This window comes from Rhamphochromis sp. 'chilingali' (genome assembly GCF_963969265.1).
Source record: "Rhamphochromis sp. 'chilingali' genome assembly, chromosome: 1".
In the NCBI taxonomy this organism is placed as follows: domain Eukaryota; kingdom Metazoa; phylum Chordata; class Actinopteri; order Cichliformes; family Cichlidae; genus Rhamphochromis; species Rhamphochromis sp. 'chilingali'.
The window spans coordinates 13,575,147-13,598,653 of NC_137929.1; the positions used below are offsets into that span (position 1 = coordinate 13,575,147).

The 23,507-nt window shown below is 42.1% G+C and overlaps 2 protein-coding genes across 2 annotated transcripts in view; both read right to left on the minus strand.

The window, feature by feature from the left end:
- LOC308393807 (uncharacterized protein) overlaps positions 1-23,507 on the minus strand; it is an 810,936-nt gene that overhangs the window by 204,029 nt on the left and 583,400 nt on the right. The gene's annotated exons all lie outside the window — the stretch shown is intronic.
- Positions 1,860-22,421, minus strand: LOC308399948 (protein NLRC3-like). Its single transcript, XM_080887392.1, has 7 exons — positions 22,035-22,421; positions 21,407-21,635; positions 19,474-21,265; positions 17,183-17,359; positions 5,498-5,666; positions 2,950-3,119; positions 1,860-2,274 (listed from the first exon to the last, which is right to left on the minus strand). Exons 1-7 carry the CDS (start codon positions 22,035-22,037, stop codon positions 2,262-2,264), a joined length of 2,553 nt encoding a protein of 850 aa, XP_080743518.1. The 5' UTR covers positions 22,038-22,421; the 3' UTR covers positions 1,860-2,261.

A 23,507-nucleotide genomic window follows, 5' to 3' on the forward strand; every position in this document is an offset into this window, starting at 1 on the left:
TCATGGCAGCAAGAGTCAGAAATACATCATAATTCAAACAAATACAAAATAGGAAAAACATCCTACATAAACTTCATAAAGTTTCATTAACAGACTTTGAACAATGGACTTCAAACTTCCCCCCAAAACAACAGAAACACATTTGAAGATAATGAATGACATTTATCCCTCTAAAGAAGGACTTAGACTACGATTTAATATGAATGAGAACATGTTCATAAATGGATGCAACCAAAGATTTCATCAATCCCTGATTTAGAGACAACAGAACATTTGGTTTGATTTCACAAGATAAGAATGACGACTGAGTTGGAAGATTGTTTTATGTTTAGTCAAATCTTTCATACATAAAGTCGGATTACAAAATCATCCCCTAAATTTGTTGTTTTATTCAAGGAATTGAAATTATAGAGAAAATCTGTGAAATGACTTAAAGAAAACAAACCACAAAAATTCCAAGATGCTCTCAACCTCCTGGTTTAGGTCGGACACCTTTCTGATGATGAGTGCATCTAACATTTCCTCAGAAGTCAATGTGCCATATGATTGCATTAGCAATAAATTACACACTATATAGAACCACTTCATAGGATTATATTTGTGCGCAGATGTTTGCAGCTATCAGCGAATATTTATCAGCTATTTTGAAACAAAGAAAGACTTTTTATCCATAACAGCAAATGAACTGTACAACATAAAATACAAATGCTATTTATGGTCTCCTCACAACAATGATAAGAAAAATAAACTGGGCCAATATGTCATGTTTCTTAATACAGAGACACACATGTTAATGTGATCTCTGGTCTCCTCTGAGTGGGAGTTATTATAACTGACTGTAAAAAGTCAGCACAAGGAAAATAAACTGCACCTAAACTTGGTTTATATCTGACCCAGACAGACTGCAGGTCATAACTTCTTACCTGAAGTTCAGTTCACCTGACACTCGGACCGGCAGCCGCCTCGGGTCTCTGCTCCTCCTGCCTCCCCTTTCCCTCATCCACCTGCTGCCTCTGTGGAAGCTCCGCCATAGCCACCACCAAACAACTGACTTATTTTTACACATCGACCAGCATCCGGCCAATCCGCCATCTTTCATTGTTTATACCGTTACAAAAAAAGTAAAAAAACATCATCGGCCCATAAAAACGAAAAATCACCATCAGTATGCCCGATGGCCAGTCCAGCTATGGTCGTGCCATCAGTTAACCCTTCACGTGGCAGCTGTGACACGCGTGCCCAGGGTTGCCGACCCCTGCTCTAAAGCATCTGATTTGGATTCCTGAGATCAAATATATTTTCCTTTGTGTTTGTTTTCTTCTCATTTGTGGCTTTAATGTAGTGTTACATCCTGTTTGTTTGCTTCCCTCTGTATACATGTCCAGATTCACTGTTATGTTTCTATTCTTACATTGCTGTGTGATCACTGTTCCCTCTGCTGACTGATGTGACCTTTTGTATCTCACACTGATACTTGTCATATTTGTATCTGCGCCTAAAAGATAAAAAGTTTTCCATGCTAAAACACAGCTCCACCTCCTGCAGTTCTCCCTCTGAACCACTAGATGTCTCTGTTATCTAAATGAAGACGTGCAGCACAGCAACCACAGCAGCGCTCAGATCACACGTGTCCTGTTATTATGTATAAAAGCATGAAACAGGTGAGACAGGTGGGATCAATATTAATGTTGTGGAAATATATGAAAAAGCAACAGAAGAGTGAAAACATTTCGTGTTTCTAGAAAGATCTTTCAGCTCACAGCTGCTCACAGACTGTATTTACAAGTGACAAACTGCAACTCTACAGTACATCTACAGTATATATCAAATATATTCTGTATTCAAATCTATTGAGTGATGTTTGAAAGCCTTTCCAGGTGAGTTTGATCCAGGAGGGTCTGAAGCCAGAGTCAGACAGAGACTGTGCAGAGACTGTAGAAGGACAGAGCAGCAGCAGAGCAGTCCAGATACACTGATGATCCTCTGTCAGATCCAGAGGGACACACAGGGATGATGCTGGACTCTACATTGTGTCTGACAGTGGAGCTGTTCTCAGAGCAGTTCACTCTGCAGCACTGACAGTCATCTGCACTTCTTCTCATTCCTCTGTCAGTCACTGCTGGATGAAGCTCTCCTCTCCACCTCCCAGTAACATGGCCCAGTCAGAGCGTCTCTACACACAAGCTGCTGCTGCTTCAACCTCTCTGGATCATCAGGACACAGCTCCTCCTCTCTCAGCACACACACCGTCCTGTTTACCATCATAGCCTCCACCTGCAGAGAGAAGAAGGAAGAGCAGAGGAGATAAACGAGTGTTTCCAGAGACTCTTCATCAGCTGTCAGTCAGTGATGCAGCACATCCAGTATAAAGAGCAGCAGGGACTTCAGTGCTGGGACTGTACTAGGACTCATTGTTGCTTCACTTTTTCTAATCTTTGGATTTTTATTGAAGTTGATGAAAATGTTTTTCCCTCCTAGTTTGAGTTTGGACTTTCATTCATTAGAAGAACCTTGGTGTGTCCACTCTGAGCTCTGTAGGAACCCCAACAACAAGCCCAACAATCCAGATGGACGGTTCCAGCTGTTAACTGGAGGAATTCCATCCAAACATCTGCTCTCACTAAATTCTTCCTCACCTACAGACTGTGTTCTTCACTGCTTTAAACTTGGAAATGAATGCAGTCATTGGTCTGCGTGCTGCTTTGTTCAGAGAGCTGATTGGCTGTTGACAGCGTTTGATCAGAGCGTGTCAGCCGTTACCATGGTGACCATAAAGGTCAGAAACAGGAAGTGTTTGTGTCCAATCCTGAAGCCTGTCACCATTCTCCTCTCACAGCTTCACTGAGAAGCTGCAGCTTTACAGGAAACACTGGATCTTTGTTTCATACTGACTGTGTTTAGTACAATACTGCTGATAGCACCACCCACTCACTCCATCACTCTACTTACACCAGAGTCTCCAGTCTGTAGTCTGGACTCTGCTGAAGATCAGACAGCTGCTTCACATCTGGATGCTTCAGGTTGTTCCAGCTCAGGTCCAGCACTCTCAGATGGGAGGGGTTGGACTTCAGTGCTGCTGCCAGATAATCACAGCTGATCTCTGACAAACCACAGCTCATCAATCTGTATAAAGAATGAAAGATGTAAGTTTATTAGATAAAGTGCTTGAAATCATTCAGTGTTTCATCATCTGTTCAGAGCTGAAGAAGGTTCAGAATGTAGAAGTTTAGAAAATGGAAACTCCAAACAGCTGAAGCCAACAGGAAGCAGCTTCAAACAGGAAACTGTGCAGAGTTTCAGACTATATGTCCTGATGCAGCCAGTTGGATTTTGGAGATTTGAATCTCTGTTCTGTGACTAAGTCCTTGAATCATTTCTTCCAGTTGGTCCAACAAGACAGACTAAGTGTTGGACATGTGTTGTGGCTCCATTAGGGGAGCTTCTAAATGTGATGTGATGGCCCCTCTGGGTCTGTCAGGTCACAGCACTGAAGAGAGCTCAAACTGGGCACACAGTTGTTCCAGTCTGGACCAAAGACTCTATACTGGGACTGAGGGACTGCTTTGACTGCACCCACTGGGACTTTTTAAAGGCTCATGTTCTCACTTAGATCATCGATTTCTACTTGCATTTCTTTCTGGGAAAAATGGGGATTACTTTGGAAACAGGAAGTATTTTCCCCAATAAGCAGCCCTGGATTAGTAAATCACTCCAACATGTTCTCAGGCAGAAGAAGCTGTCTTGTTATGAGGGAGAGAAGAAAAAGATTGAGGCACAGAAACTTGTTGAAAGAGAGATAAAGCAGCTAAAATCAGGTGTAAAAGTAAAGCAGAGGATGAGCTGAATAAAGGACACTCAAGGCTGGCTTGGAAAGGAATGAAGTCCATGGTGGGGATGCAGAACAAGGAGCAAAGATGAATGTGATGCTGAATCAGCAGAAGACTTGGACTCATTTGATTCCAGCTTTGATATCATTGATTTCAATGAAGAGCTTTGTGATTGTAGCAAAGGGCTGGTAGCTCTGAGAGTCCCACTGATGAGGTGTTTGTGTGGAAATCTCTTAGTGGGACCAAAGAGAGAAAAAGCCCTGGTCCTGATGCTGTGGGAGGGAAATGATTGAAGTGTGCTGTGAGGAACTGACTGGGAGATTTTCACACATTTTCCAGTCCTCCTTGGAACAACAGGAAGTTCCCAGCATATGGAAACAAAGGTTAAGTGTCCTATGGCACTCAGTGATGATGGTGCTGTGGCCCCACCACCTCCACCTCTTTGTAAAGGAACTAACTGTAATCTGAAGCTTCAAATGGGACTAAGACTTCCTCCACTAGGTGGCAGTGTCTGATGAGAAAGTGTTAGTGGAGCTGGCCTGGAGTCAGAAACAGGAAGATGCAGGATTTGGGCTGAAATGGGGAAAAGTGGTTCGCACTAGTGCCTTAAAGCAAGAAGGTTGTAGGTTGAAGCTTGTTGGCCTTTCTGTGGAGGTTGGATGTTCTCCCACAGTCCAATGAAATGCTGCTTAGGTTCATTGGTGCTTCTAAATTGGCTGTAGGTGTGGATGTGAGAGAGTGCTTCTCTGTCTCTCTCTGTTGGCCCTGTGATGGACTGCTCACCTGTGCAGGTGGACCACGCCTCTTGCCCTATGACAGCTAGGGCACAGGCTGCAGCCCTGTGAGCCTAAGCTGAATAAACAGTTAGCAAAAATGATCCATAGATGGCCTGAAATCCCCCAGTTAGCAGTTTGGTAGATAGCTATGACATGCTAATCCCATCCAGCAGCTGTATTCTACCTGTAGGCTGATCCCTGCTGAGCCAAAGCACTTTTTCATATACAAATTACAACCTTTAATAGAAACCTATTGGTCAGCATCTTATTAGCCTGCTGTTAGCTTCATTCCACAGAAAACTGAGAGAAACTAACAGAGTTGATAAAGAATAAAGAGAAATGTGCTGATTTAAAGCCTTTGAAGTGCTTCAGATGATCTCTGTCCACTTCTGTTCACTCATTCATTCATGTAAGCTTTCTAATGCAGCTTTGATCTTCACAGTCTGCTTCATGAAACTCATTCTAACCCTGAATGTCAGAGTGTTCCTCCTTCTCTTTCCCATCATTCATGCTGGCAGTGGAGGAGATTTGGATGTTGGACTGTGTTTTGGATGATGTGTGTATGTTTGTGTTGGACTGCTGTCTGTAAAGCAAACGCACATTTTGCTTTGGATTTCAGTGTCAGACAGACTTTAAGGTGGAATGAAGAGTTGGAGAGTTTCACAGTGAATTATCCAGTGGAGGATTTTTCTTCTTCTTTGAAGGTTTGAAATGTGAACATTGTTCTGCTGCAGTCAATGGACTAAACCAGAGAAGAAGAAAACAGACTTTACCATGAAGATCCTCAGTGTGGATCAGTATAATATCAGCCTGATGTCTGCAGTTTAGTGTCAGCACAACTTTCACATCATATTCATCTCAGCACAACTAAAACATGCTGACTGACCTCAGAGTTTCAAGTCCACATCCTGGACTCTCCAGGAAACCACACAGATGCTTCACTCCTGAATCCTGCAGCTTGTTGTTGGAGCTCAGGTGCAGCTCTCTCAGATGGGAGGGGTTGGACTTCAGTGCTGCTGCCAGATAATCACAGCTGATCTCTGACAAACCACAGTCCCCCAATCTGTATAAAGCATGAAAGATGTAAGTTTATTAGACAAAGTGTGAGCTTGAAATAATTCAGTGTTTCATCATCTGTTCAGAGCTGAAGAAGGTTCAGAATGTAGAAGTTTAGAAAATGGAAACTCCAAACAGCTGACAGAGTTCATACGCCTTTGTCAGGGTCAAATTCAAGCAAGACCATGTGAAAATTAAAACACATCATCCTAGGTGAACTTAAACACCTTTGTTCCCCTTTTGTTAAGACATAGAAAAGTACACCACACAAAAATACTGCAAAAGGAAACGGTCGCCTTATATACATAGTGTATAAACTCAAAATGCACATTTCACTTCAAATTAAGATTAAGGCTTTGAACAGATCACATAGTTCAGTTCAACATATAAGACTTTAAGAATGCACAAGCATCTACTTAAAATCTATTTAATTTATCATCCATGATATTATTTTGTACAATTCCAATGTATTTTGTTCATCTCCCTTAAATAAACAGGCAGTCTTAAAGTATGAAATATTCATATACAAACACATATAAATGTGTGTACCGTCTCAGTGGCTGATAGTACCCCACAGGCCTCAGTGTGAGCTTGAAGACATTTATAATGTTTAAGTAGTTTAATGTGCAGGTGCTGACGATAAACACATTTTGAATGAAAGCGGGGGAACTTTGGTAGCACAGAAACAAGTGGCTATTCTTTGTGACTATATGGATCACTCACAATACCATTATTTCACACAAAGGCACCAAATTAATACTCAAAAAAGCTGCAGCAATACACACAAATATAAACAGTACTTGGTGACAACTTTGCTTTTAGCCTTTAACCCTTCTTGACTACTTTTGATGTGGCCTCTATATTTTACCTTTAAAAACAGTTTATCTTGCCAATCTGTTATTTTCTCATTTTGACCAACTGTATCAGCACAATTTATCTAAATTCAGACAAAATTTAAAATACAAGTAGAAAGTGATATTTTGACTGTAAAAACCACACACATGTTTAACGAATCATCTTCATAACTTGAAATGCAAATAGAGATTGTACACTTTTAAAAATACGCACACGTTTTGCAAACAACAAAGTTATATGGTACTATTTACCAAAAAATGCAGCCAAGGCTCAGACGTTTTTCATATAATCATTTCAAACTATTTACAGAACAATCAGGTGTCAAACAATAGTTTGTGTCACTCTAACACATATGAGAACAGCACAGGGATAAACCTGCAGGTCTGACAGCAGGTGTGTCACTCAGCGTTTACACTGCAATCTGCCTTTGTTGGCTTTAAGGCAGCAACTGTGACGATCACTAGTAGAACTGACACACAAAACAAAACAACAGCTACACACTAAATACACAAGACAACAAACTAACTTGAGACCAAACACGGTAAACGTCACAAATCTCTCACGTATCAAAACTCTCTCTCTCTTTCGCTCACTCGCTCTCTCTTGCCGGTCACTCCTAAAACTTCCCCCTTTTGCTAAACAACCAAATGTCATGTTTCCATATCATTTTTGATTGGTCGACATGGTACATTTTCCCACCTATAGGGCTTTGGAGCGTGATGTCACGGGAGATGGGCCATGCCCCCTTCCGCCATGACAGTAGGCCAGCCAAAGGATACCATTTCAGCTATGGATCGTACGTGTTGTGTTGTCGGTTGCAACGTTAGATCACACGATCGTGAAGGCAAGAAGCTGGATAACGGGCTCTCTTTTCATCGTTTTCCATCCTGGAGGCAACGTGAGGGATCCCATGTATCCGATATTACTAAACAAAGACGTCAGGCTTGGATTGCAGCGGTGAGACGAGCGGATATCGAGTTCTCTGCAATCCCCAGCTTTTTGTTGGTTTGCTCACGGCATTTTCTTTCCGGTGAGTTCTAAATTAATTCATATCACTCTTGAAAGGCTTTTAGTGTTATTTTCAACGTGCTGCGGTCATAGATAATGAGATAAAACATGCTAATGTGTGATGCTGCAGAACCACATCATGTCGACTGAGTAGCTTATGATTTGGCATTATTGCAGGCAAACCAGCATATGAAATGGATGTAACAAATCCAGACTGGGAACCAACACTGCACATGGGGCATGACGACATACCTGTATCAGACTCGGACCGGCACTCAAGGCGTACGCAACGGAAGCGAAAAAGAGCACCCATCGGAGGTAAACAACCCCCCCCCCCCCTCTAAAAACATACTAAATTGCTATCACTGTACACTAATCCGCACATAACTTCCAGATGAATCACACACCTGTCATTGGAATATTGGTGTACATTTACCTTATGTCTAATTTTATCTTACAGGCTTTCGTTATGCAGCTGCAGAGTCTGAAGGTGTGCCCCGTGCAGAAGTGATTGATGAAGATCTGACAGAAGACCAACAGCAAAATCACAATGTCATGGAGGCAGTGGACAGCAGTTGTGTTGGACAAGTGGAGGTTGAGGTAGCAGCTGCAAATGTGGATATACTGAAGAAATGTAAACCTTTTAAAATGATGACAGATTACAAACTCTCAGCTGTGTCTGTAATCAAACCTCTGTAACTTTGCTTCACTTCAGCAGCATCAGCTCATGTTCACATGTTGATTCATGGTTTGCTTCAGTTTTTGATGGACTGCAGAATATTTTGAAGGTTATCTGCTATAAAAAGCCAGAACAGGAAAATCTGCTTCATGTGTTTCTGTTTGATCCTCAGTGACTTTGACACAAAGGCCTCTGCTGTGATGATCACACCTCTGATCAAGTCTCACAGTGTCAGCTTTGTTTTTATACATATGGATATGTGCTGATAAATGATCAGAGTTATAATATTTCCCACTGTCTGCTGTGTGCCGTGACCTTTGACCTGCTAAAGACAGTCAGCTGTGGATTATTCATTGTTGTGTCTGATACTTAGAACTGTGAGGAAGAACACTACACAGTTAATCAGGGTCCCCTCTCTCTGAATCAGGGAAGGTGGGCAGGCCGCGTGTGGGCCGCGGGCCATACGTTGAGTCTCACTGTTTGAAATGTGAACATTGTTCTGCTGCAGTCAATGGACTAAACCAGAGAAGAAGAAAACAGACTTTACCATGAAGATCCTCAGTGTGGATCAGTATAATATCAGCCTGATGTCTGCAGTTTAGTGTCAGCACAACTTTCACATCATATTCATCTCAGCACAACTAAAACATGCTGACTGACCCCAGAGTTTCAAGTCCACATCCTGGACTCTCCAGGAAACCACACAGATGCTTCACTCCTGAATCCTGCAGCTTGTAGTTGTCACTCAGGTCCAGCTCTCTCAGATGGGAGGGGTTGGACTTCAGTGCTGCTGCCAGATAATCACAGCTGATCTCTGACAAACCACAGCCCCACAATCTGTATAAAGAATGAAAGATGTAAGTTTATTAGACAAAGTGTGAGCTTGAAATCATTCAGTGTTTCATCATCTGTTCAGAGCTGAAGAAGGTTCAGAATGTAGAAGTTTAGAAAATGGAAACTCCAAACAGCTGAAGCCAACAGGAAGCAGCTTCAAACAAACACAACAAGAGAAAAAACTCAGAATGTTTCACATTAAAGTCGTACATTTATCATAAAAACAGGACAAAGACTTGAAAAAGTCGTGTTTTTCCTTCCAGGAACCACAAGGCTTCACTTTTAAAGGTGAAGTGTGAAAGAAATGGACATATTTGAAGTCCAACACCTTTTTCCAGTCACATTATTAAAGCAGACAAACTACAAGCTCATTTTCATTCCAACAAGTCATCTTCTGACCTGGACTAACAACACTGGTCTCTATGTGCAGCTGGCTGTGAGACCAGTGCTCAGGGAGCGTCTACAAAGTGCAACACTGAAAGAACATCGCACACTAGCTGTGTCCCAAAACGTCGGCTGCATCCTTCGGAGGACCCGGTATTCGCGGTCTACGTGGGCCGGGTCCTTCAAAGACCGAAAAGGCTGGAAGTGCGAGGCTGTGAAATGGGACGGTCTAGCCTTCAGATTTGCGTCACCGCTGTCTCGGTGGAGTTTAATAACCTCGGCCGTCTGCTCCTTGCTATCTAAAATATAACAGGACACTGGCGTAAATTCTCGACCGTCTCACACTTCTGTTTAATCAGTTTCCTGTTTAACGTTTATTCAGCAGTGTGAAAATCCCGGAGGAACTTTGATCTCAGCCAAACCGATTTACTCCGGAACAAATAAAACACAGAAAAAAGGCAAACAATTACATTTTTAAGTTATCCGAGTGACTTATATATCGTGTTTCACCTGAGTAGTGAAAGAGCGGGGTCTGAAAACGATGAAGCCGGGCGTCCGCTGCTCTCGCCGGCTGGAGTGACCATTGAACCCCCCGGCTTGCTAGCGAGCGGGTGGGTAACAGACGTCTCCGAAAACGTCTGCACACTTTTGCAAATATGTGATGTCTTGATAAACCAAGCAGATATTTGAAGTTTACACAGCTACTTTCTCGCCTGAAAATATGTTAAAAGTTTATTTTGTGACCCAGAAAGATTAATAAGAGTAATTTGAAAACTTAGTAGCAGCCGCCATTGTTGGCAGCTGAAATTTGGCTGGGCCGCGCTATGAATTCTGGGATATGGTGGGCCACGAAGGACACACCCGACGAATCCTTCAAATTCGGGGAAATGAAGGACGCATTTGTCGGGCACATTTGAAGGAGTCGACAAATACGGACAGCCTTCATCGCCTGGCTGTGACGTAATCGGCCTTCAAATGCAGCCTCTGGAGGATGCAGCCGACGTTTTGGGACACAGCTACTAATTTGCTTCCATCATCCAACCTGAAGAGGAAACAGAGACGCCTCCCCTTCAAAGTAAAAGCTGCTCCTTTTGGACACAGTATCAAAGAAAGTCTACAGTATAACATAGAAAAGACAGAACAAAGTTTTGGTTGTTTTTAAATTGTGCAGAAATGAAACTACACTAAGCTCAATTATGTGACAGACATTTCATCCCATGTCAGTTTGGCCTCATCCTGGGCCGGATTATCCAGCACACACTCTGACCACAGGTCCATGTTGAGCAGGATGAGCTGCTGGCTAATCTGGAGGCTGTAGCAGCAGCTCACAGTCACAGTGGGTTTCCACTCATGAAAAAGCTCTGGCTGCTTCATTTCTCATCTCATATCAGAGACTTTAATGCTTCACTGAAGCTGTACTGTGATGCTTCCATATTCCAGTGAGGCCTCCATAATGATTTCAGATGTTCTGTACACACACTGTGTGCCCTGTATGGCTCAAAGTCTCTGCAGCCTGTTTTTATCTGCTATCATCAGATCTTCATCATCCTCATTCACATCCCTCACACACTCTACAGCCTCATCAGCACTGACTTCATCTTCACTGACTGATGGAGCACAACATGAACCTGTGGAGGCTGAAACACTGTCCTGTCAAACATCTCCCCGTCACCACTCCACTTCTGTCAGCCTTTAAATGAACCCTGCTCAAGTCTGTCACTTCTGTTTGGAGCCAAACGAGGTTAAAGATTACGCCACTACATTCTTGTCTAGAAAATATTAAAGTGTATTTGGTGACACACAAAAAAGGGTAAAAGTATAGTTTGGGTCCACACATGTCCAAACCCTGGTGTGTAGGCCTACTTAGTATTGAGAAAAGCCCACTAAAAGAACGCCCACCAGACCAAAGCAATGGTGTTGACTTGATCAGCATTAACCCCGCCCCCTGACTTTGATGGGTGAAGCTGACAAATAAAATGTATTTATGAACAGCGATGCAGGGCCAGGAGTAGCAACGTGAATTAAATAAATACATCATTAAATAATTCATTAAATGTGTCAGTAAAATAATTAAAATAGAAAACAAACCAACAAAATATGTAATTAACTAATTTGAATTGTACATAAATACTTAATGAATTATTTTAAATGAAATTAACCGATAATTCATTGTGATTTTGTTTTGTGTTTTGATGAGCTAATAATCAGCTCTCTTTTTCTCATTGTTGTTCTAAGCCGCTTATCCAAAGGTAAGGCACTACCTGTTGAATTATTTCCAAAGTGTGCCAAATTGGACATTACAAATTAAAGTCTACTCACTGAAATTACTGGGGAATGTCTGCTTTGATTTTGATGAGAATCTCATGACAGTACTGAGGATTTAATGCAGTTGGACTGCTAAAAATGATTGAATGCGGTTGGACCGCTAAAGGATTTAATACGGTTGGACCGTGGAAAGCAGTTGGACTGCTGAGTGATTTTAGTATATTAGGGAATTTGGTTATTGTTTGGGGTGGAGCCCGTATTGGTTATAAGGTTGGACCTGCTTCAGTCTTACACTTTTTTGGCTGTTTTACTGTTGTTCCAAAGTATTATAAATTATTCAAGAACGTCAGTTGGACTGATAGGAAGCGCAGTGCTCAGAGGTAACGCTTGCCAATGCCAAGGACGCTTAAGCATTGTCCTCGAAGAGGGATAGTCAGTTGGTCACTGTGGAGCTTGGGGCACTCCAGAATAACCAGGAGTTAGAGTCTCCTTACCGTTTGGAACGGTAGTCTGCGCTTTTTTGGCCAGCAGAAGTTGGACTTCGGGCGTGTAACTTTAACTTAAAACTTCGGGGTAAGCCTTGGCTGTGAAATGCCAAAAATAGAGCTTCAGGCAAAGTTTGGGTTGGTTGACGCTTTTAAATTGAGTTAGGGATTTTAGAGATGAGGCCAGAAACTGTTGGACAGATACTGGTTAATTGATCACAAAAAAGTTGGACTTTATCGGTTGGACCGTTAACTTAAATTTGTCGAAATTGTTTAGGCGCTAAAGCTGACAGATGTGACAGTGGTTGTAAATATAAGACCTCTTTGTAATATAAAATAAGAGATCTCTGTGTGAAAGGAGTCTGAGGCAGTGCTGGAGCTATTTTTAGACTGTGTGTGTGTGAGTGTGAAAATGCAAATTAGTCAGCAGTGAACTGTTTAAACCACAGTTGGTTTTACAAATACTGCTGCAAACATTGTTGAGTGTGTGTTTAAGACGCCATTTATGTTCATTAGAGGGCTATAAATAAAGTTTTGAGTTGCCGTAGTGAATGTATAGTAATTGACTGAGTTTTGATATATAAATATAGTGAGTGCACTGTATATATTTAAGACTAACATATTACTTTTAGGAGTAACCTCTCATCAGCAATAAATGCTGGTGTGTTTTATTTTTTCTATTCTATGTGTGTGCTGTGAGAATTAATAGAGGTTTCAATTGTTTTCTTTGACTTGCTCTTTCTGATTATGAAAGGCATGTCTGAAATACTCTTAGGAAAGCGTGTTGTGAGTATATTCCTCAACTCTTGTCACAGTTTAAGTGTGTGAATGCTGTGAGTAGCAGGTTTTGAGTGATTGGGTGTGATTTGTACAAAATAATAAATAATAATAACACTATGAAAGTTGATAGTAGAGTGAGTGCAGAAGTGGAAGTGTGAGAGAAAAGGCGGTGTGTGTGTGAGACGATCTGACAAACGCAAAGAATTTAGTATATTTAGAAGTGTGTGCGTGAAATAAGGGTGAATTGTTTTAGATCAAGACTTAGTAAAACAAGAGTTTTATTAGCCTGTAAAAAAAACAAAACAGGAGAGATAGAAACAGAAAATATGGTTCTGAGCAGCTGCAAGGTTGACAGGAAATGGTGTGTGTGACAGGAACTTTGCATGCCCATAAAAGGAACTGACTGTGACAAGTGAGCACACAGAGAGAGAAACATACGAGTTAAACTCCAGGCAGATGAAGCAAATGGAGGTTTTAAGAAAAGAAATGAAAAGGATATTAATTGTATGCTTTAGTGTGTCAATACAGGTGGACTTCTTTCAACCTAGAATCTTGAGTACAAAACCATTGATTAACAGAATTGGGAGGAAAACAGGCCAGATTTTGGCTTAAAATTTTACAGCTTGACCTCCCACTTGTCCCGATCCTGAGAAGAAGCTCATAGGACAGTTAATCTCCTGATGAAGACCGACAGAACATCGTGGACTTCAAGAATTAACAGCAGGCAAAAGACAGTGCAACTGAAACTACACTGACGATACCAGCAGCAGCATGGAAGAAAAGCACGTGATGGAAAATGCACGGTGAACTGCAGGCTGGTAAGAACAGTGTGACATAACTGTTTAAAGACACTGAATGGGATATTTTGCCAGGCTGGGATTTAATCTAAAAGGAAAATACTGAAAAGAGCAACGGAGAAGAAACAGAGAAGAAACAGACTGTGTTTGCTGGGGATCACAAGACAACAAAGGACACTAAGAGAAGGGCACAGGGGCCAGTGGGAAGGTGAAGCCCAGACGAGTTCGACTGCGAGAATAGAGGGTACAATTGGGTTGAAATTGAAGCCGGAACTCAGGATGGTTTAGGGATGTCCACGTCACAAACAAAGAGGTAAACAAGAAGAAGGTAAAATAAAGAGAGAAAATAACTGACAATTACATTAATGAATAGAAGACACACATACAGATATTACATAGATTTATTTTTAGGATAAAGGGGAGAGCTTATACGTAGAAATGACTTTTTATACATATTGCATTTTGTGCCTTTAAGGGAGTTGTGGCTCAATTCGTCTCTTGTGGGTCACGAGCCTTTGGCTAGCGCTATGATTAGCCAATCTACTGTGAGGATGATATGAGTTATTGAAGGATTGCACACGCTTACAGACACAGAGTCCATAAACACACATGACAGTATTGATTCCAGGCAAAAGGCCTCAAATTAATTTAGCGTTTAACTGAACTTGAGCTGGCCCTGTAACAAGTGACAGAAAAGAGGAACTGAATAGGAGTTTCTTGCTTTAGAGAAGGACCAAAGGAAGGAAAGCATATATTTTGGTTAAGTCTGATAAACTAGAATGAGAAGGTATTGTTACATCAAAGGAGCAAGATGAAATAAAAAGGCTGTACCAAAAACAGGCTATAACATAGGAAATGTGAGTTTTAAAATGAAGTTAGTGTTAACACACAGGAGTTGTTTCAAGGCAGCGTTTAGCTATGATGAAATGTATGCAGGAGTAATTGCTTATATGCTTAAACTTAATTGATTAAAGTGGTTGTTTTTTTTTTGGATCTTTTAGTAGAATAGGCGCTTATAATGATTTTCTTGTGAAAGGAGATTCTAGGTCAGAGTGGAGGCCTTGCAGCAGCGAGACTTCTGTGTACAGGATGTTGATGATTAGATAAGGCAAGCGACAGGAAACGCATGCAGGGACGTGAAAGCAGCGTTTTAAGAGTTTTAAAATGATGAGTAATGTTGAAGAATATATATAAATACAAGTCAATAAGTCAAGAAGATAATTAGGATCAGGCTTTTGATTAAAGAGTCCCAAAGATGATAAGTTAGGGAGGTGCAGGAAAAGGTGTTTTGTTTGCTTTACAGAAGATCTCAGCGACCACAGGGGGGTGAGGATCCTGGAGGCCCGAGGCATGATGGACCACAAGAGAGGGACGCAGAAAAAACCTAATCTTACGCATGGAGTGTTCTCGAGGGGGAGCTGGTGTTTATTACTGGGCCACTTAGAGGACATGAGGTTGTCTGATTTGCTGAGCCAGAGGACGGCTAGAGAGGGTCAGAGCGGGAGTGGTGACCTCGATGTCCATGATGCCATGGATGGACATGGAAGCAGCTGAGTGGGCCGAGGAGTGACCCAACACAATGTATTGTGACCTCTGGTGTTCCAGAGGTCGAGAGAGGGAGTATTGAGATTGGAGAGATATTTTGCTGCTATTGTTAAAGGCTCATGTTCTCACTTAGATCATCGATTTCTACTTGCATTTCTTTCTGGGAAAAATGGGGATTACTTTGGAAACAGGAAGTATTTTCCCCAATAAGCAGCCCTGGATTAGTAAATCACTCCAACATGTTCTCAGGCAGAAGAAGCTGTCTTGTTATGAGGGAGAGAAGAAAAAGATTGAGGCACAGAAACTTGTTGAAAGAGAGATAAAGCAGCTAAAATCAGGTGTAAAAGTAAAGCAGAGGATGAGCTGAATAAAGGACACTCAAGGCTGGCTTGGAAAGGAATGAAGTCCATGGTGGGGATGCAGAACAAGGAGCAAAGATGAATGTGATGCTGAATCAGCAGAAGACTTGGACTCATTTGATTCCAGCTTTGATATCATTGATTTCAATGAAGAGCTTTGTGATTGTAGCAAAGGGCTGGTAGCTCTGAGAGTCCCACTGATGAGGTGTTTGTGTGGAAATCTCTTAGTGGGACCAAAGAGAGAAAAAGCCCTGGTCCTGATGCTGTGGGAGGGAAATGATTGAAGTGTGCTGTGAGGAACTGACTGGGAGATTTTCACACATTTTCCAGTCCTCCTTGGAACAACAGGAAGTTCCCAGCATATGGAAACAAAGGTTAAGTGTCCTATGGCACTCAGTGATGATGGTGCTGTGGCCCCACCACCTCCACCTCTTTGTAAAGGAACTAACTGTAATCTGAAGCTTCAAATGGAACTAAGACTTCCTCCACTAGGTGGCAGTGTCTGATGAGAAAGTGTTAGTGGAGCTGGCCTGGAGTCAGAAACAGGAAGATGCAGGATTTGGGCTGAAATGGGGAAAAGTGGTTCGCACTAGTGCCTTAAAGCAAGAAGGTTGTAGGTTGAAGCTTGTTGGCCTTTCTGTGGAGGGTGGATGTTCTCCCACAGTCCAATGAAATGCTGCTTAGGTTCATTGGTGCTTCTAAATTGGCTGTAGGTGAATAAGCTGAATAAACAGTTAGCAAAAATGATCCATAGATGGCCTGAAATCCCCCAGTTAGCAGTTTGGTAGATAACTATGACATGCTAATCCCATCCAGCAGCTGTATTCTACCTGTAAGCTGATCCCTGCTGAGCCAAAGCACTTTATCATATACAAATTACAACCTTTAATAGAAACCTATTGGTCAGCATCTTATTAGCCTGCTGTTAGCTTCATTCCACAGAAAACTGAGAGAAACTAACAGAGTTGATAAAGAATAAAGAGAAATGTGCTGATTTAAAGCCTTTGAAGTGCTTCAGATGATCTCTGTCCACTTCTGTTCACTCATTCATTCATGTAAGCTTTCTAATGCAGCTTTGATCTTCACAGTCTGCTTCATGAAACTCATTCTAACCCTGAATGTCAGAGTGTTCCTCCTTCTCTTTCCCATCATTCATGCTGGCAGTGGAGGAGATTTGGATGTTGGACTGTGTTTTGGATGATGTGTGTATGTTTGTGTTGGACTGCTGTCTGTAAAGCAAACGCACATTTTGCTTTGGATTTCAGTGTCAGACAGACTTTAAGGTGGAATGAAGAGTTGGAGAGTTTCACAGTGAATTATCCAGTGGAGGATTTTTCTTCTTCTTTGAAGGTTTGAAATGTGAACATTGTTCTGCTGCAGTCAATGGACTAAACCAGAGAAGAAGAAAACAGACTTTACCATGAAGATCCTCAGTGTGGATCAGTATAATATCAGCCTGATGTCTGCAGTTTAGTGTCAGCACAACTTTCACATCATATTCATCTCAGCACAACTAAAACATGCTGACTGACCTCAGAGTTTCAAGTCCACATCCTGGACTCTCCAGGAAACCACACAGATGCTTCACTCCTGAATCCTGCAGCTTGTTGTTCAGGCTCAGGTTCAGCTCTCTCAGATGGGAGGGGTTGGACTTCAGTGCTGCTGCCAGATAATCACAGCTGATCTCTGACAAACCACAGTCCCTCAATCTGTATAAAGAATGAAAGATGTAAGTTTATTAGACAAAGTGTGAGCTTGAAATCATTCAGTGTTTTATCATCTGTTCAGAGCTGAAGAAGGTTCAGAATGTAGAAGTTTAGAAAATGGAAACTCCAAACAGCTGAAGCCAACAGGAAGCAGCTTCAAACAAACACAACAAGAGAAAAAACTCAGAATGTTTCACATTAAAGTCGTACATTTCTCATAAAAACAGGACAAAGACTTGAAAAAGTCGTGTTTTTCCTTCCAGGAACCACAAGGCTTCACTTTTAAAGGTGAAGTGTGAAAGAAATGGACATATTTGAAGTCCAACACCTTTTTCCAGTCACATTATTAAAGCAGACAAACTACAAGCTCATTTTCATTCCAACAAGTCATCTTCTGACCTGGACTAACAACACTGGTCTCTATGTGCAGCTGGCTGTGAGACCAGTGCTCAGGGAGCGTCTACAAAGTGCAACACTGAAAGAACATCGCACACTAGCTGTGTCCCAAAACGTCGGCTGCATCCTTCGGAGGACCCGGTATTCGCGGTCTACGTGGGCCGGGTCCTTCAAAGATCGAAAAGGCTGGAAGTGCGAGGCTGTGAAATGGGACGGTCTCGCCTTCAGATTTGCGTCACCGCTGTGTTGGTGGAGTTTAATAAACTCGGCCGTCTGCTCCTTGCTATCTAAAATATAACAGGACACTGGCGTAAATTCTCGACCGTCTCACACTTCTGTTTAATCAGTTTCCTGTTTAACGTTTATTCAGCTGTGTGAAAATCCCGGAGGAACTTTGATCTCAGCCAAACCGATTTACTCCGGAACAAATAAAACACAGAAAAAAGGCAAACAATTACATTTTTAAGTTATCCGAGTGACTTATATATCATGTTTAACCTGAGTAGCCAAAGAGCGGGGTCTGAAAACGATGAAGCCGGGCGTCCGCTGCTCTCGCCGGCTGGAGTGACCATTGAACCCCCCGGCTTGCTAGCGAGTGGGTGGGGAACAGACGTCTCCGAAAACGTCGGCACACTTTTGTAAATATGCGATGTCTTGATAAACCGAGCAGATATTTGAAGTTTACACAGCTACTTTCTCGCCTGAAAATATGTTAAAAGTTTATTTTGTGACCCAGAAAGATTAATAAGAGTAATTTGAAAACTTAGTAGCAGCCGCCATTGTTGGCAGCTGAAATTTGGCTGGGCCGCGCTATGAATTCTGGGATATGGTGGGCCACGAAGGACACACCCGACGAATCCTTCAAATTCGGGGAAATGAAGGACGCATTTGTGCATTTGCATGCGCAAAAGAAGACTTCACACACAACGCGCTCTGTTTAGACCCAGAGCAAAGAATATTGTTTGACAGATGACCCTTAATATGAAGACTTCGGACTTTACGTTTCCCAATTTTTGCTTTAAGTTATTTTGTTATTTACATAATAATGTAGATAACCTAATAATGATCCTTATTGCTGTTTTAGAGGAGCGGTGCTTCAAAGGATAGCTGCAGATTTCTCTCAGAATCTGTAGATTATACAGTACAAATAAAATGTTCACGTTTCTCCAACGTTGTCTTCCCAACAGTTTCACTGACATCTACACGGGATGGCCAGGAAGCGTTCGCGATGTCTTATCGGGCGCTGATAATTGGCGTCTGTCTTGTGTTGGTGACGTAAAAGACGGATTTAATGCGACATGACCGTTCAAACAGCAGTCGCTTTCTAAAACATCGGATATGTATCGGATTCAGTACCACATACGAAAGTGACCCAGGTCGGATTTGAAAATATCGGATTCGCGACGTTCACACTGTCATAGCATGATCGGATATGGGTCGCATAGGGTCAAAAAAGTCAGATTTATAAAGGTCAGAAAAATCGGATTTGATGCGCTTTCACCTGCAGTGTGAACGTAGCCTTACTCTCAAATCCTCCCTAATAACAATAACATAATTACACTTTAGCCACAAGAGGGCAGCAGCATTAATACAAGTCACGTGTATATAAAGGTACAGTGATTATATTACAGTGATTTTGACAAAAACAAAACAGAGGTTCATGGCAGTGTGTTTTTCATAACATACCAACCAAATTAAATAATAAAAACTTTATAACTTACAGAGCTTTTTTAGAGGCTTTGACCACTGGCAGCAGCCTCAGAAGAGCCTCCTCTGAAGCAAAGTATTTCTTCAGGTCAAACACATCCAGATCTTTTTCTGATGACAGTAAGATGAAGACCAGAGCTGACCACTGAGCAGGAGACAGTTTATCTGTGGAGAGACGTCCTGAACTCAGGGACTGTTGGATCTCCTCCACTAGAGAACGATCATTCAGTTCATTCAGACAGTGAAACAGATTGATGCTTTTCTCTGCAGACAGATTCTCACTGAGCTTCTTCTTGATGTACTGAACTGCTTCTTGATTGGTCTTTGAGCTACTTCCTGTTTGTGTCATGAGGCCTTGCAAACGAGTTTGATTAGTCTTCAGACCCAAGAGAAAACGAAGGAACAAGTCCAGGTGTCCATTGGGGCTCTGTAAGGCCTTGTCCACAGCACACTGGTAGAAGTATTTCTTTGAAGATTTTCTTGTTTGAAACACCTTCCAAGTTGTTTCTTGCTCTTCCAGCAGATTGAGTCCAGAGTTGATGAAGGTCAGGTGGACATGAAGAGCAGCCAGAAACTCCTGAACACTGAGATGAACAAAGCAGAACACCTTGTTCTGGTACAGTTGTTTCTCCTCTTTAAAGATCTGTGTGAACACTCCTGAGTACACTGAGGCTGCTCTGATATCGATGCCACACTCTGTCAGGTCTGGTTCATAGAAGATCAGGTTTCCTTTCTGCAGCTGATCAAAAGCCAGTTTTCCCAGTGACTCAATCATCTTCCTGCTCTCTGGACTCCAGTGTGGATCTGTCTCAGCTCCTCCATCATATTTGATACTCTTGACTTTGGCCTGAACCACCAGGAAGTGGATGTACATCTCAGTCAGGGTGTTGGGCAGCTCTGCTCCCTCTCTGGTTTCCAGCACATCCTCCAGAACTGTAGCAGTGATCCAGCAGAAGACTGGGATGTGACACATGATGTGGAGGCTTCGAGCTTTCTTGATGTGGGAGATGATCCTGCTGGCCTGCTCCTCATCTCTGAATCTCTTCCTGAAGTACTCCTCCTTCTGTGGGTCAGTGAACCCTCTGACCTCTGTCACCATGTCGACACACTGAGGAGGGATCTGATTGGCTGCTGCAGGTCGTGTTGTTATCCAAAGGCGAGCAGAAGGGAGCAGGTTCCCTCTGATGAGGTTTGTCAGCAGCTCATCCAATGAGGTGGACTTTCTTGTTTCAGTCAGGATTTTAGTTTTGTTGAAGTCCAAATTAAGTCGACACTCATCCAGACCATCAAGTATGAACACAACCTGGAAGTCTTCAAGCCTGCAGATTCCTGATTCGTTAGTTTGATTAAAGAAGTGATGAACAAGTTCCACCAAGCTGAACTTTTCCTCTTTCAGCACATTCAGCTCTCTGAAAGTGAATGGAAATATGAACTGGATGTCCTGGTTGGCTTTGTCTTCAGCCCAGTCCAGGCTGTATTTCTGTGTTAAGACTGTTTTCCCAATGCCAGCCACTCCCTTTGTCAGCACTGTTCTGATTGGTTCGTCTCTTCCTGGTGAGGCTTTAAAGATGTCTTCTTGTCTGATTGTTGTTTCTGGTCTGTCTGGTTTCCTGGATGCTGTTTCAATCTGTCTGACCTCATGTTCCTCATTGACCTCTGCAGTCCCTCCCTCTGTGATGTAGAGCTCTGTGTAGATCTGATTCAGGAGGGTTGGGCTTCCTGCTTTAGCGATGCCCTCAAACACACACTGGAACTTCTTCTTCAGTTGGGCTTTAAGTTCTCGTTTACGGAGTGGAGCAAATATTTCTGAAGGTAAGAAATTCAGAAACAAATATTATATAATAAATATCATAGCCTTTCAGTACCCTGAAAGGATGAATGTCTATTGGTCCATTTCTTGAGCTATTAGGAAAGATCAATATTCAGTCTTTAGAGAAATTCTCTTACTGCTCTGCAGATGGTCAGCCATCTCATGCTGCTTAAGTCTCCTCAAGAAGTGGAGTGTGATCTTCAGAAATGCTTCTCTGCAGCTCTTTCTTTCATCTTCATCCTCTCCTTCAAACATCTCCTCATCCTCCATCTGGCTCTTTAAAGTTTCTGGGTGATCTGGACTCAGAAGCTTCTGGATCTTCTTCAGCTCGTTCTTCACAAACATGGTGATGTTGTCCTCCAGCCGCTGGAAAAGAAGACTATATGAATTACCCAGTGGTAAATGGACTGGTTCTTATATAGCTCTCTTTGATACTCTGTGCACACAAAGCATTTATACAACATGCCTCATTCAACCAAGCACATTGTTCTATGCTTAAATACTTTCTTTCACACTCTGATGGATGCATCAGAGGGCAGCTTGGGTTTAGTACGTTACCCAGTACATTTGCCAGCCAGGGTTTGATTCACAAACCTTCTGACTAGTAGCTGACCTGCTCCACTCCAGAGCTACAGTCACCACAATCTGACTGAAATCATGGAGTCCAAACTCTGATTTATGTTGGACACACTGACAATCCTCTGGTCCACAAAGTGCAGCATAGAGGTGACTGAAAAGAACAAATGTAAACGTAGTACTACAAACCATAACCACAGAGTCCAGGTGTGTTTGATGTTGCTGTGCAGACTGACCAGTGGAAACCTCTGCTCTCTGCTGGTCCACTCTGTGGAGGAGTAATGTATAATTAGCTCATGTTATGTCTGTCCACACACAGACACAAGCTAAAGGTCCATGAAGTGATGTTTGGATGGGTTCAGTCAATCAGATGACTGTCATGGTGAAGCTTTGCTAGTCCTGCTGATCCCACTGAGAATTAACAACTCAGTTTCCAGATGTCTGTAGTTTTCTGCTCAGTTTCTTTAGTCCCAACAGCTCTTACCATCTCCTGCATAAAGCTTTCCCTCCATGCTCAGATGCCCTGGAACAAGGTGCTCTCTTTATATCAGTGACTGGTTTAAAGTGACAACTCGCCAAACTTTGTGTCAGCAAAAGTAGTTCTAATGTTTCTTACATTTATTACATTTTTACATTTTTACACACACAAATCAATGAACGCAAAAACATAAACTTTCCAGATATTTTGTTTCACAATGTTACAAAACTCAGTTCACAACTACACAGTCTGATTTACAAGTACAAAATATTTATGACCACAGTTTGAGCCGATGTATGTCCCGAGTCTGTGGACTCAGTAGTTTTGTTTTGATTGTTATTGTCTTTTGTTACAATTTCATTCTGATTAAGATTTTCTAGTTCTGAGGTTTTGGTTTCTGTGTTCCCTCTGTACTGTGTTAGTATTGTGTCTCTGTGTTCACTTCCTGTTTTATTTTGACAGTGCCATGTCCTATGTTAGTGTGTCTACTTTTGCTTCCCCTTGTCTGGTTATGTCCAATGAATCCTGCTGTGTCTCCCTTTTCTCATTCCCTGATTTCTCTTTTGTGTATATGAGCCCTTTGTTTTCTCCTGCTTGTTGCTGGTTCGTCTGTGTTGTCTCCCCGTGTCTCCGTTTAAGGTTTCAGGTTAGTTTTTTAGTTTTTCAGTAGAGGTTATCTTAGCTTCTGCACAGGCCATCTCCACTGCACTTCACCGTTTCAATAAAGCTCACTCACTTCACAGCAGTGTCGGCATCTTGGGTCCTTTATTAAATTCAACATGGCTCGCCCCGCTAGCCGTGACATAAGATGTGAAAACAATATCCAAAAAACACGAGAGACAAACAGGGAATAGTTTTAAGGTGCAGGGCCAACAAACTGAGTCTAGCCATGAACTCAGAGTTGATTGAATTAGCATTTTGAATTGGCTGATCTGAGTTACTTCAATCAAGTCTATGTTCACTTTGAGTTAAGATTATACGTGATTAATGTAAAAGAAAAAAGCCGTCATCAGCAACTGATTCTGATTTAGCAGGTTTTCAAATCTAAACGGTACCCATCCCTAGCTGGCTGTAGTTAAACCTTTACTTAAAAAGCATCCCTAGACCCAGCTGTCTTAGCTAATTATAGGCCGATCTCCAACCTGACAATCCTTGAAAGAGTAGTTGGGGGGAGACAATCAGAG

Excerpts from the sequence above, each read along its gene's own strand:
- LOC308399948 (XM_080887392.1), bottom strand. Across the intron at positions 5,667-17,182 it reads TGTGGACTTGAAACTCTGAG|ATTGGGGGACTGTGGTTTGT; the intron begins GTCAGTCAGCAT and ends TGCTTTATACAG. Across the intron at positions 3,120-5,497 it reads GTCCAGGATGTGGACTTGAA|ATGAGCTGTGGTTTGTCAGA; the intron begins ACTCTGAGGTCA and ends TTATACAGATTG.